We start from the raw sequence: 13,903 nt of genomic DNA on the forward strand, positions 1-13,903 counted from the left end.
TGGGTCTAAAGCTTCAATCTCCTGATTCCCAGTCCAGCCATCTTTATGGCAGTGACATAATCCCTCAACTGGATTGTGGTTACTTCCAGGGAGATAAAGTGCCTAACTTTTGACAGCCATGCAAGAACTACCTGAGATGTTAGGTTGACTCTATTATAAATAACTTCAAACATTCTTATATTTAAAAAAATAGAGGGGCACCTGGGTGGCTCAGTCAGTTAAACGACTGCCTTCAGCTCAGGTCATGATCCTGGAGTCCTAGGATTGAGTCCCACATCCGGCTCCCTGCTTGGCGGGGAGTCTGCGTCTTCCTCTGACCCTCCCCCCTCTCATGCTCTCTCTCTCTCTCTCTCACTTTCTCTCTCTCTCAAATAAATAAATAAAATCTTTAAAAAATAAAATAAAAAATAGTTATGAAGTAAAATATTACAACTATGAGAACTTTTTAATATAAAACATGAGACTTTAAATGAATGTTTTGTTTTGGGTTAATCTTTTGATATAGGCCTTCATATTCATCTGAAAATTTAGCAAGTTGTTAGGATGCCATTTTGCTTTATTCATGATCTTTAAATCTCTAAGTTTTCATTAAACCTCATGTTTCCTTCTGCCTTTCCAATTTCTAAAATGTATAGCTCCATGTAAGTTAGAACATGGAGCAATTCCAGTGCTGCCTTCCTTGCTTTACACAGGATGGTGTTACAACAAACATGGGTTTGGAGTCATGAAGAGTGATCTTTTTGGAAAACTGGACATCCACATCAAAAAGAACGAAACTGGACCACTCTCTTATACCATACACAAAAAATAAATTAAAAAATGGATTAAAGACCTATAAAACCATATGAAACCATTTGAGACCTATGAAACCACAAAAATCCTGGAAGAGAACACAAGTAGTAACTTCTTTGAAATCAGCCACAGCAACTTCTTTCTAGATATATCTCCAGAGGCAAAGGAGACAAAAGCAAAAATAAACTATTGGGATTACATCAAAATAAAAAGCTTCTGTGCAGCCAAGGAAATAATCAACAAAATTAAAAGGCAACTTACGGATGGGAGAAGATGTTTGAAAATGACATATCCTATAAAGGGTAATGAACTGATACAACTCAACACCCCCAAAAACATATAATCCAATTAAAAAATGGGCAGAAGATATAAACAGACATTTCTCCAAAGAAAATATTCAGATGGCCAGTATAAACATGAAAAGATGCTCATCATCATTATCATCAGGGATATACAAATTAAAACTACAATGGATATCACCTCACACTTGTCAGAATGGCTAAAATCAAAAACACAAGAAACAACAGGTGTTGATGAGAATGTGGAGAATGGGGAACACTCATGCACTGTTGGTGAGAATGCAAACTAGTGCAGCCACTGTGGAAGATAGTATTGGGGTTCCTCAAAAAGTTAAAAATAGAACTACCTTATGATCCAGCAGTTGCACTCTGGGTATTTACCCAAAGAATATTCAAAGGGATACATTCACCCCTATGTTTATAGCAGCATTATTTACAATAGCCAAGATGTGGAAGCAGCCTTAGTATCCATCAGTTGATAAATGGATAAAGAAAATGCGAGATATATATATATATATATCACAAATAATTCACATATCATATATAATTATATATAATATACGTATAATATTATTCAGCCATAAAAAAGAATGAAATCTTGCCATTTGCAATGACATAGATGGAGCTAGAGAGTATAATGCTAAGCAAAATAAGTCAGAGAAAGACAAATGTCATATGATTTCATTCATATGTGGAATTTAAGAAACAAAACAACCGAAGGAAGAAAAAATAAGAGAGAGAGAGAGAGAGAGAAAGCAAGAAACAGACTCTTAATTATAGAGAACAAACTGATGGTTACCAGTGTGGACCGGGTGGGGGATGGGTTAAATAGGTGATGGGGATTAAGGAGTGCACTTGTGATGATGAGCACAGGGTGATGTATGGAATTGTTGAATCACTATATTGTATAAACAAAACTAATATATTTTTTTAAAATTAAAAATTTAAAAAAAGAAGAGTGAGCCTTGGCACCACTAGTTATTAGTCTAGTGACCTTGGATAAGTTGCATTACAGGCCCATGCTTCACTTTTTTTAAATTTTTTTAAGGATTTTATTTATTCATTTGAGACACAGAGATACAGAGAGAGAGAAGAGAAAGCATGAGCAGGGAGAGAGGCAGAGGGAGAGGGAGAAGCAGGCTCCTTGCTGAACCAGGAGCCCGATGTGGGGCTCGATCCCAGGACCCTGGATCATGACCTGAGCCAAAGGCAGACGCTTAACCATCTGAGCCACCCAGGCGCCCCCCATGCCTCACTTTTGCTATTTGTTTAATGAGCATAATGATAGCATATAATTTATAAGCTTGTAATGAGGAGAAGAGAATGAATATAAATGACCAGCATATGATAGGCATAGAAGATTCTTTCTGATTATAACTGTCCTGAATTTACATGTCATGCTTCAGACTAGCAAAGTCTATCTATAGTGCATGACAAGTTCCAGATGCTCCCATCGACAGCATCAGTGGTACAAGAGTAGTCACCAGGGGGCAGTGTGCAGTTACCCCTTTCTACCCATTTCACCTAATCTGTTGCCTCATGGGTTTCTCATGAGTCCTATCTCTTGAGTTGCTGTGGCTCTAGTTTCAAAGGTTTAAAAACCCACTAACAAACATCTTTGAGTATATTGTATGTCAAGCACTGATGGGAGCTAGCTGGGGGAGGCTGGTTAAGAGTCCCACCCTTAAAACAATTATAGTTTTAGCAAGGAGATACAAATATCACACATGAATCAGCCACCAGCATGTATAAGAACAGAAAGAAATGTTCATTAAGAATGTCAGAGCTTAGGGGCGCCTGGGTGGCTCAGTCAGTTAAGTGTCTGCCTTCGGCTCAGGTCATGATCCCAGGGTCCTGGGATCGAGCCCTGCATCGGGGTCCCTGATCAACAGGGAACCTGCTTCTCCCTCTCCTCCCAGCTTGTTTCTCTCTCTAGCTATCTCTGTCTCTCTCTCTCTCAAGTAAATAAATAAAAAATATTAAAAAAAAGAATGTCAGAGCTTAGTGCTTTCACATAATTTCTTTCCTTTAACATTTATAACTCAGTGTGAACGGAAGTAATACAACTAATGCACGTTTTTACATTTGGAGGACAGGACACATAGATAGATTGAGACCTGCAGTCAGGATTGAGAAAACTTTCATGGAGAGTCTAGAGCTTTAGATTGTCCTTGAAGGATGGATAAAATTTGGTTAAGTAGATAACCATGATTGATTCACGATGTAAGAGAAAGAAGAAATGGAAACAGTATCTTATGATAGATATGAGCAAGGTGTGTGCTTGGAGTAGTGAAGAATCTTGACTTGATGGAAAGAAAGGAGAGGGAAGGGAGTAAATAGTATCCATTTATTGATCCTACTGTGTGCAAGACCTTCATCCATGTACCACAGAAGAAACTAGTGCTACTTTAGCCTAATGAACCAGGTTGACAGCTTGCTTAAAATTCTGGTACTTAAGTGTGGAAAATACAACTGCGCTGCTGACATTATAGCTCTTTGGTGGCTTAGCAAAAAGGAGCAGATGGTATCCACATGGTTCTTTCCAGGAATAACACCACATGGAGTGAATCAGTGAATTAAGTATGTATGGTTATATGGCATGGGGCACACTGACTAAACCACATTTGAGATTTGAGCTAATGACTCCATTTTTTGTGCAATCTCCAGAGAGCATTTGCATAAATAAAGCAGTTAGGTTTGTAAATGCTCAGTGTGAATCAGTGGAATTTGTGGCGGAAATGGAGAAAAGCAAGGGATTTAGGACCTGGGTTTGAATCCCAGCTTTCTCTTCTCTAGCTGTTCGACGTTAGGAAATTCACTGAATCGCTCTGCCTCTCAGTTTACTTATCTTTAAGCAAAGGAAAATTCCACCAGGCCCTCTGGGTTCTATGAGGAATAAACAAGAAAACACAGGTAAAAAGCTTATCATATTTGCCTGACACAATGGGTATTTGCTCAATCAATGTTAGTTCCCTTTCTATGGAAATTAAATGATCTAATGTATATAAACACACTCTATAAGTTATAAAGCATGATATTTGTGGTCAATGTAATGCAGTTATCAATTTGAGTTACAGTTGATGATCTGAAGTTTTGGTGAGTCATTTATTTTTGCCTTTTATACTAAGTTCAGAGAGGTATGTGTCAGGGGAACTGGATTGAAATCCGAAGAGCTCTCATATCTAGTAGTTTAAGCAACTTTTATCTCTTATTCTAAGTGAAATTAATTCTAGAGAAAACATAAAGAAAAGTTTGTTTGGTTCCAGGTCTCCACTTTCTGTTCCTCACACTGCAAGCTACCCCATCTTTTCTGGACCAGGGATGGGGTACTTAACTCAGCCTACCTGAGGTCTTTAGGATATCATCTATTTTCTGCAAAGTATTACACTACCTTGTATTTTAAGGGAGGATCAAGCACGTATGTTAACACTTTAATCCACAGGGATAAAAGACTAAGGGTATTACCGATCAAGGATTGGTGAGGGAAGTCCTGTTAACTAGCACAGACTTCTGGAAACTTATCAAATCCAAGCAAATGTTTTGCAGTTGTTTAAGAGTTACCCGCATAGGAACCAGACTTCCAGGTTTGACTCCTGGCCCTGCTATTATCAGCTGGATGACCTTGGGCACATTGGTTAACATCTCTGTGCCTTAGTTTTCTGTAAAGTGAAGATAATATGTTTATTATTAAGAGAGTTCAGGCAGGCAGAGTTGAATTGAATTCAGACCAAACATGAATCTGCCATTTTTTCCAAGTCCCCCCCTTTTTTTTTAAGATTCATTATTTATTTATTTTTATTTATTTTAGAGAGAGAGAAAGAGTGCCTATGGTGGGAGGGGCTTGGGGGGGGAAGGGAAACAGACTGCCTGCTAAGCATGAGCCTGATGTGGGGATCCATCCCCAGACTGGGAGATCACGACCTGAGCCAAAAACCAAGAATCTGATGCTCAACCTGCAAAGCCACCAGGCCACTTTTTTTCCCAATGTTCTGAGCTAGGCCGATGGTAAGCTAGGTAGGTAGCTATCTGTGCATTTTGTTAAGTGTTAGGCAGAGGGACCAAGGTCTTTGCTTCCTCCAGAGTTGTCCCCTTGAGACATCCTGCATAGTCTTTAACCTGCAATTAACTGTTCAATCACCCACCCTCCTGTTATTGTCTCAATGTCCTTACCTGTGTACATGTGGGAGGGCGGGGGCTATGTCATTGCAGGGTAAGGGCAAAACAGAGTACAGACCAGAACCACTTGATGCTACTATTGGTGATGACTCAGAGCTCTACTGGATCAAACTGCATGCACCTGGTTGGTCTTGTAGAGAGAGAATATGAAAAGAAGAAAATCCAGGAAAGCAAAAAATAACCACAGTAATAAATAATATAAACTTACATCTGTGGAGTACCTCTCTTTTTGCTTCACATGCATTATTTCTCCAGCTAACTTCTCGGGAAATAGGTTAACTGGAAATAGCATTGTCCCATTTTTTAAGTGGGGGTTTGAAAGAGATTAAGGGACTTAGAAACCCTCTGAGAATTGGGAAATTGGATCTGAGTCAATATGGTGAGAAATTTCTCTTCAGACAATGAAAGAGGAGCCAGCAACTTGCAGGACAGAAAATAACTGCATTTCAACGTGTAGCCTGGAAAAAAATCAGCAGAGGGAATCAGGAGATGGTGGTGGTTATCAGCATGAGATCTGGGGCTAGGAAAGACATGGGCTTGAAATCTGGTTGTGGTCCTCTTAGATATGTGACCTTAGGCAAGTGACTTAAATACTTTGAGCCTCCCTCCCTTCCTTTCTTCCTTTCTTCTCTCCTTCCAAATGGAAACAATAATGTTTTCCTTAAAACATTTTGAGAAGTAAATGCACTGATGCATCTTAAGTGTTTACCACAGCCTCTGGAATATAATAGTCATTTAATAAATGCTTAACAGTTTATTCTTGTTCTTGTTCTTGTTATCCTGTCTTCAGTTTTGATATTAAATAATTGTGAGATTTGGGGCATGCCACTTCCTTTCTGTTTCCATTTTCATATTTATAAAGTGAAAGGTAGAATTAAATGATCCTTAAGGTCTCAACTTTAAAGTTTTATATATAGAGTGGATTTGTTTCTTTTGTTTCTCACACAGCCAACAATATGTCTTTAATCAGTTATTTACCAAAACTTTCTTTGGAGCTTACTCAAAAAAGTCCTGATTGAGTCAACAAGCTATGCCTGTGCCATTGATCTTCTCTTAAGCCATGCCTTCAGCAGGCCTGTTCACATGACATACCAGGGCCCAGTAACTGGGCCAGAGTGAGGAGGGGAGGGCTCCGGCACCAGCCAGGATCCACGTGGATATATCTAACTTTGCTTTGAGCTGGCCTCTGACTTGTTAGTGAGCAGTAAAAGTTAGACTCCAAAGAGCTCTGGTAAAGTCCAGTTCCATTCTGAGAGGCAGGAGAGCATAATTGTGAAAAGTATGGACTCTGAGTTAGACTGTCTAGGTTTGAAGACGGTCTGCTTACCATATGTATGACTTTGGAAAAATTACTTAACCTCTGTTTCCTCACTTGTGAGCTGAGAATAATGGTACCTGAATCATTGGGTTATGTGAAGATTAAATAAGTTAATTGATACAAATAAGTGCTATATAAATCCTCAACCTTATTATTATCCATCCCAGTGGTAATATTCAGAAGGTCCAGGTGTGGCTGGGTCAGGATACTATGAGATTTCAGTGAGTGATGATGCTCAGGGACAATTGCAGGTCCTGGTAAATCCTTCAAGTTGGAGTAGGACTCACCCTGCCAATGCCTAAGGATGTGAGGCTCCAGCTCAATAGATTATGGGAAAGGAGAGGGAAGAAACGGTTTCATGTCTAGCAGAGAACTAAAGGCAGGAAATTGAGGTAGAAGTGTCCCCAACCCCAACCACATCACATTTTTTGTGATGGGCCAACATAGTGGAAGATTAGGGGGGAAATCCTGAGACAAAATAAAGTTATCCTGAGTTCAATCCTTAGCATACCAATTCAGTACTTAATGTTAGAGATCTCACTTCAGACCTGCTGTGGGTACTAACTCCAATATTCTACTTCCCTGGTTAGAATTAGAACATGGTCTGACTGGGGTTCAGCCTAATGTGTGAACCGTGTGAATTGTGTATGTGAATTGAGAAGCTAGACCATTAATAACCTTGTAGCAGCTGACCTAAGCCAGCTAATATCTACCTTGAAGTCTGGGGATCTTTAGCTGTCTCAGTGAAATCACATGCATAAAAAATGGACTCATTTAAAAACTTTCAGTCGCTTCTATTTTGTTTCAAGTTGTCATGCCACACCATATATGAAAGTCATTTATATGACCTGTGTTGCTTCTTGCCCACTCAAGAGCCTTGTTTTTTAAGCCTGAGAAGATAAACCAGAGATACTGTGCCCCAAAAGCAGCTAACATGTTATCCTTGCCATATTTTACCTCCTACTTGATTTGGCTTGACAACCGCTTGCCTTTGACTTGCATGTGCCAGGTCATTTGAAATCCCTGCATAATTTCTTAACCCCATCCGTGTTACTGTTCAGTTCCTGCTTTATTTAGGTCCCTTGACTGTGTAGGTTTCTCTCCTTTTCAACTTTGCTTCTTAAAAGTTTAGATATAAGCCCAGATTCAATCTTGTGACCTTCTCACTGGTTAGCCTACACTTGTCAGATATAAACTTCCCAGAGTGTGCTCTTTGGCTGACTGGCTGATGTACCTTCCCTGCCTACACCTTGCTTGATGAGGCTTTCTGACTGTAGCTGACCTGGTGAACACTTACCCATATATGTCAGAAGTATTTCTCAAATCTAGCACTTAAAAATATCAAGAAGTAACCACATCAGTCAGAATCAATGAACCCCTTTGAAAATTTGCATTCATTATGTCAGATTCTTTTTTAATTACATTTTCTTGGTGGCAAGCAGCAGCAGTTTATCCTTTACTAGCATAAGCAAAGTTATGGATATAATTTAAAAGTATTTGGGCATCCCATAGAACTCAAAGAGAGAAAGGGGGCTGGAATTCATGAATAACTTGATCTAACAGCTTAAATTATTCACTATTCTATTTGCTTCTGGCTTCTCTACAATTAGCTTTATACTTCCTTCTTGCTGTAAACTGACTTTCTCCACATAGAAGAGAATGTAATATAAAATGCAAATCATTTATATCTCATAGTTTAGGCCACCTAAGAGACATTGATTTTCTTAAACCTTTATAGTTTCAAAAATCCTTGACTAGATTTACATGAAGACAAGCCTTGAAACTTCTGATGAAAAGATTTTTTCATATTTGTCAAAAATCTCTTTCCAGCAAACGGAAATAAGCATACTGAAGTAGGGTGCTGGCATCTGATAAGTCACCAGTTTGATTTAGTGGTTCAATTAAATAGAATACCCAATATGGAAGGAGATTGTGTGTATAGCAGAGCACTACACATTGTGGAGATAAAGCTTAGAGGGAACCATCAAAGTAACTAGGGAATTGGTTTGAAGAATCTGAAACCAAACTTGATCAAACTGTCATGGACTCACATGATTTCCAAAGTGAGAAAAGAAACAGAAGCCAGGATGAGCCAAGGAGAGAACTGAAATTAACAACTGGTGAGAAGAGCACACTCATGGGCCATACTTAGAATACTCTGTCACCACTTGGGACTTTTATTCTCTGCTGATATGTGCCATTGAGTACCTTAAAGATTCCAAGAAGCTTCTGTGAAAATAATCTGGGGAGGACTGTCAGGGGCCTGGAGCAGAGTAATGGGAGATCTGATCTTCAGAGAGCCGGATGTAGCAGCACAGTGGGATACAGAACAGAGAACCATGATATCTCCTTGCTGATCATGCCAGGGATTTGCCCATGTCAGATATATGTGTTGTGTCTGTGGATTCACATATTCCATATGCTCTGTTTTCTTGTGCATTTTTAGTGACTTTAAAAAATGCAGGCATTAATGGGGCTTCTGGATCTTTTTAGCACCAAAAAAGGAGCAATGAGCTTTCCACGGAACATAAATTGTACTTCACAACCTTGCCATCCTACAGTTATGAAATAATCATTATTTTGTAAAAGCTGGACAGTTAAGCAATAGGGACTGGTTAAGGAAAGAAAGTGACAGTAGATATTAGAAAAGTAGTCGCAGTCTTGTTGGTAACAGAGGAGATATTTAAGTTGTCCTAGAAATGCTCTCCAAAGCTTACAAAGAAGTATGACTTTCCTTTATACCCTCATCTATACTTTGTAGCTACATTTAGTCAATAATTCCTAAGTATTTACTGAGTTCCTCTGGTCTACCCAAGTGCTGTGAAGAATTCTAAGAAAGTATACATCCTTGTCATTTTTTAAGCATAGTCTGATTAGAAGAACCGAATTTACATAGATGAAACAGAAAATAGGAACACAAACAGATGAAGTGATAAATGGCATCATATAGGAAAGGGGCTTATGTAAAAATTTATTCCTAGACCACATTAATGTAATCTATAAGAGGAAAAACAAAAATAAGATGGAATCAAATCAATGCATATTTATTGATCAAACTATACTAGATAATAGGGGAAAATACAAGTGTTGGGTGTGATACTTGGAAAGCTTTCAGTCTGGTCAAGGAGACAAGGTACAGATGTTTGGGGTCATCCTGGGAACCATTTAGCAAGCATAGAAGAGAGGAAGTCAAAACTAAAACATGGACTAGGATGACAATACCAGTAACCATTCAGGCATCACCAGCTTGCTTTGAATGTCTGATATGTAAGACCTTAGGGCATCTCTTGCCTCCAGAGTGGTCTTTTGTTTTCCTGAGTCTCATAGGCTGCTCTAACTAGAGATCTTCAATCACTGCAGGACTCTTGCAATGAGCCACCTAGATACTGAGATCACGGAGCAGCTTAGTGTGGAAAAAATGGATTTTGAGGTCAGAAAAGCCAGTATTAAATCTAAGCTCTCATTTTCCCTCAGCCTCCTTTTTCTCATCTCATTTATAATGTGGGGACAGTGATAATGATGCTTCATCAATAAGGTTTTGTGGCAATTAAATGAGGATATATGTGTATATTCTTATACATGGGCAAGTAATATGGATTTAATGGTACTTCACATGGTCTAATCTTTAGTTTTCTTTAGTGCAATTGTAGCCACTAACATAGCATTGAAATCTCTGGTGTATAAACAGTTCACAAACCATTCAGTAATATATTCTTACAGTGGTCCATGTTTAAGGACACTAATAATAATATTTAACATTGATTCTGAAATTTAAGTTTACAAAGCTCATGAACTATATCACCTCACTTATTCTTCAAACAACTCTTTCAGAAGGTGATTACCTCTATTCCCATTCTACAGAGAGGGAAAATGAGGCAAAGGGAGTTGGTGTAATTGCCCCTAGATCGCACCACCAGGAAGTTGCTCAGCCCCCAAAACATATAATCAGGAAGTTGCCAAACCAAACTCGAGCCCAGATTTTCTGATTCTAAACCTCATGTTCTTTTCCCTATACCACATACCTCTTACAAGCACTGTTTTTTGTGTGTGTATGTGTTTTGGGGTGTTGTTTTGTGGGATCCAGTGGAAAATGTCTTTCTCCAAAGCCCCTATTCATCCTGAGGTACTTGCTTTTAGGAGTTAATGAATAAACTGTGATCATCTAGCTGACCCACCATGTAGATGCTAGACCAGGGTCCTGCTCTTAATGCCCAGTGTGTTGTGTTAAAACACGGAATTCTGTTTTGTGATATCTGCTGGATTGCCATTTGTTGTATCATTCGATTAGGATTCCATAGGCACAGATTGACATTAAAAAGCTGTTAACTCTGTTAACTCCAGAGGGCATGGCTAATGAAATGTCCCAAAAGTTGAGCACTTGCCAAAACCACTGTGTCTTATAGGACACCTCTTGATTAATCATGATGAGAGTATTTCCTCTATCTAAATGAAATCTACAATTTGGGCAGGAGATTAAAGATCCTGCAGGGGATGAAGGAAAAAATGCTGTGAAAATCTGGAAACTAGAAAATAAAGATAGGTCTACTCAATATTCATGAAGTCAGATTGGTGGATGCAAATAGAGATTGCAATCTCTTATTTTCTAATGACTTGGCTTGTAGCACTTCTGTATCAGTTTTACACAGTTTCCTACTCAACTTTAAAGGGAGTGATTAGATTTTGTACAAATTTTGTTTTGAAAAAGAAAGTTCAGCCTACCCGATATGATTTTATGCCATCTTTGAAAATTTTTAATTTCCTATCGAAGGATTTCTAAGGTATGTGATCAGAAATGCATAAATGACAAAAGATAAGATAAAGAACGCATAATAGGTAAGTATATATAAGATGTCAATGAGTGAAACTTTTTTTTCAACATATTCTCAAAAGGCAGTTTAAAGAGAAGGATTACAAATACTGGTTTGGATTTAAGTTTGCTGACACAAGAGAGAGGTGAAATTTATTTTGTACAGCTATTTTATAAGGAAATGCTATACATTTTAACTGTCACCCAATTTATAAGAAATTCTTACCTCATACGCAGCTCAAATCCTCACCTCCTACTGTTGGGTAGAATTTAAGAGAAAATGAGTATAAGCTCAACTGCTTACTTCATTTCATTATGTAGCAAATGTAGCAGACAAATATTTGAAGGAGGAGGTTGCAGCGAACTCCAAGGTATTTCATTTATCCCCCAAAACCCTGACACAGTGCCTGTACAGGTCCTCAAGAAATACTGTTGAACTCAAATACATTTAACAGATCCTATCTTAAAAGAGACTACTTGTTATTTAATTTTTTTTTATGTTTCTCCTTTTTAGGCCAGCCCTGCTCCTATTATTGTCAACACAGATACTTTGGACACGATTCCTTATGTAAGTAACATTCTTATTAAGACTTTCTTTAAAAATTATGTTAGAACTTAATCAGCTAAATTTAAATTTCAATACATATTCAGTTTTACCCAATCCAGATAATCTTATGAAATGTGTAGAATGAGTTTTGTGAGTTTTGTTTTGATATTTGCTAAATCTCAGCTTAGTCATGCAAATAGTTTCCTCTTTCATTCATTGTTTTCTAAAGCACAAGGGCACATCATGAGAAAAGAAAAAAAAAAAGCCAATTGTGTTCAAATAATGTTAGTTTCCTTGGTGGTTTCCTGAAAAAATAATGAATTAATTATAGAAGAGATGGATAAACTTGTTTGGGTTTCTTAGTAAAGGAATACTCAAATCAATTTCTGTGGCGGGGCCTAGAATATAAGTAAGCTATCAATAAATATTTAATGGATTTTGCTGGGCTTCTAACAAGAGTTGTAACAAATTTTTGTGAGGGGTAGTCTATCTATATATAATGAAATGTGTGGGTTTATGCCTGGAGCATGAGACAGATACTAGGATCAGGCAGATCAGTAAAGCCTGGAATTCTGTACCTGAAATACAGTCACTATAATGGCCAAAATTCTTGACAACAAAGTTTGGCTGGGCAGAGGAGATTGGAGAGTGGCAACAGGCCACAGTGTGGGTGAGGGGTTGACACTATGGAGGCCCAACAAGGCTTTCTGAGCGGCCCTAGCTAATGGGTAGAGAATAGTGATTGGGGAAGATGGGACAGACACAGGTGCATGCAGACAGAGAATTTGAAGCAAGGAGGACTGCAGGGACAATGGATAAGAACAAACAGATTCCTGGTCTTTGATTAAACGAATAAAACTTGTGAAGCAATTGAAAGAGCACCTGGCACAAAGGAAATGCTTGTTAAGTATCGGCTATTCTGAATCTTAGACCCCCAACTTCAAAGGCCTACAGGGACCAAGTAACTCACAGTAACTCACAGAAATGGAGCAGGAGGGCTTGGGGACAGTAGGGAATAGATAGCACATGGCCTTCCAAAGGGGGCAGCTGCTGCTTGGCTCCAGTGGGTTCATACCGAGGGGAAATGGGGACCAAGTGCTGCCAGATCATTTCATTTTCCAGAGAAGTTGGAAATTTGAAATTTTTTTAAAGATTTTATTTATTTATTCATAGGAGACAGAGAGAGAGAGGCAGAGAGAGAAGCAGGCTCCCCACGGAGCAGGGAGCCCGATGCAGGGCTCGATCCCAGGACCCTGGGATCCTGACCTGAGCCGAAGGCAGACGCTTAACGACTGAGCCACTCAGGCGCCCGGAAATTTGAATTTTTATGTCAAATTTTGGGATTTTTAAACGCAGGCAACTGATTTTCCAAAGTTCATGCACATTGTGCCAGACAAAGTGTTTCCAGTCCAGAGGCTGCCCTTTGGGAGGCATCTGCCTCCTAGGACCTGCAGATCCTGAGCAGGTCCTCCAAGCCAGGACTCAGCCACAGGGGAGCAGAATGCTAGAACTGGAGTTCCAGACTGGGGCTTGATTATAGGAACAAGTGACTAAAACTGGGACATGGGGTCAGGACAGGAATAACAGCAAGCTCAACTTGATGCTGACTCACCTGAACTACTGAGCTAGGGCTTCTTAAATCTTTCTGAATAAGAGTAGTTTGGGGTCACACAAGAAATGGGCTTAAAAGCTCTCTGGTAAGAGTCAGTGGCCTCAGGTGTGGAAAGAAAAGGACTCCATTAGAAGGAAGCAAAGCAATACATTAAAGACCCTTAGCATCCACTATTCTCTCTCTTACTCTTCCTATCTTCTTTCATTTATCAAACTTTTATATTGGGATTACTGTACACCTGACACTAAGCACTTAAATATTAACTCAATCCTTAAAACAACCCTATGAGATAGGTTCTATTAATTTCTCTATATTACAATTAAGCAAACTGAGTCATAAAGAGGTTAAGTAA

General features: G+C 38.9%; 1 protein-coding gene across 25 annotated transcripts in view; it reads left to right on the forward strand.

Annotated features, from left to right (window-relative positions):
- The window catches only part of DLG2 (discs large MAGUK scaffold protein 2), a 2,208,086-nt gene that overhangs the window by 1,456,862 nt on the left and 737,321 nt on the right, over positions 1–13,903 (forward strand). For all 25 annotated transcript variants that reach the window (XR_003517338.2, XM_027578649.2, XM_027578631.2 and 22 more), the window contains one exon: positions 11,907–11,960. Coding sequence is in view for 24 of the 25 variants with exons in the window: in XM_027578649.2 (XP_027434450.2) it covers positions 11,907–11,960 (54 nt within the window). In the remaining variant the exon portion in view is untranslated. The remainder of the gene's footprint in view (positions 1–11,906; positions 11,961–13,903) is intronic.

Source organism: Zalophus californianus, chromosome 11, assembly GCF_009762305.2.
Source record: "Zalophus californianus isolate mZalCal1 chromosome 11, mZalCal1.pri.v2, whole genome shotgun sequence".
Taxonomy (NCBI): Eukaryota; Metazoa; Chordata; class Mammalia; order Carnivora; family Otariidae; genus Zalophus; species Zalophus californianus.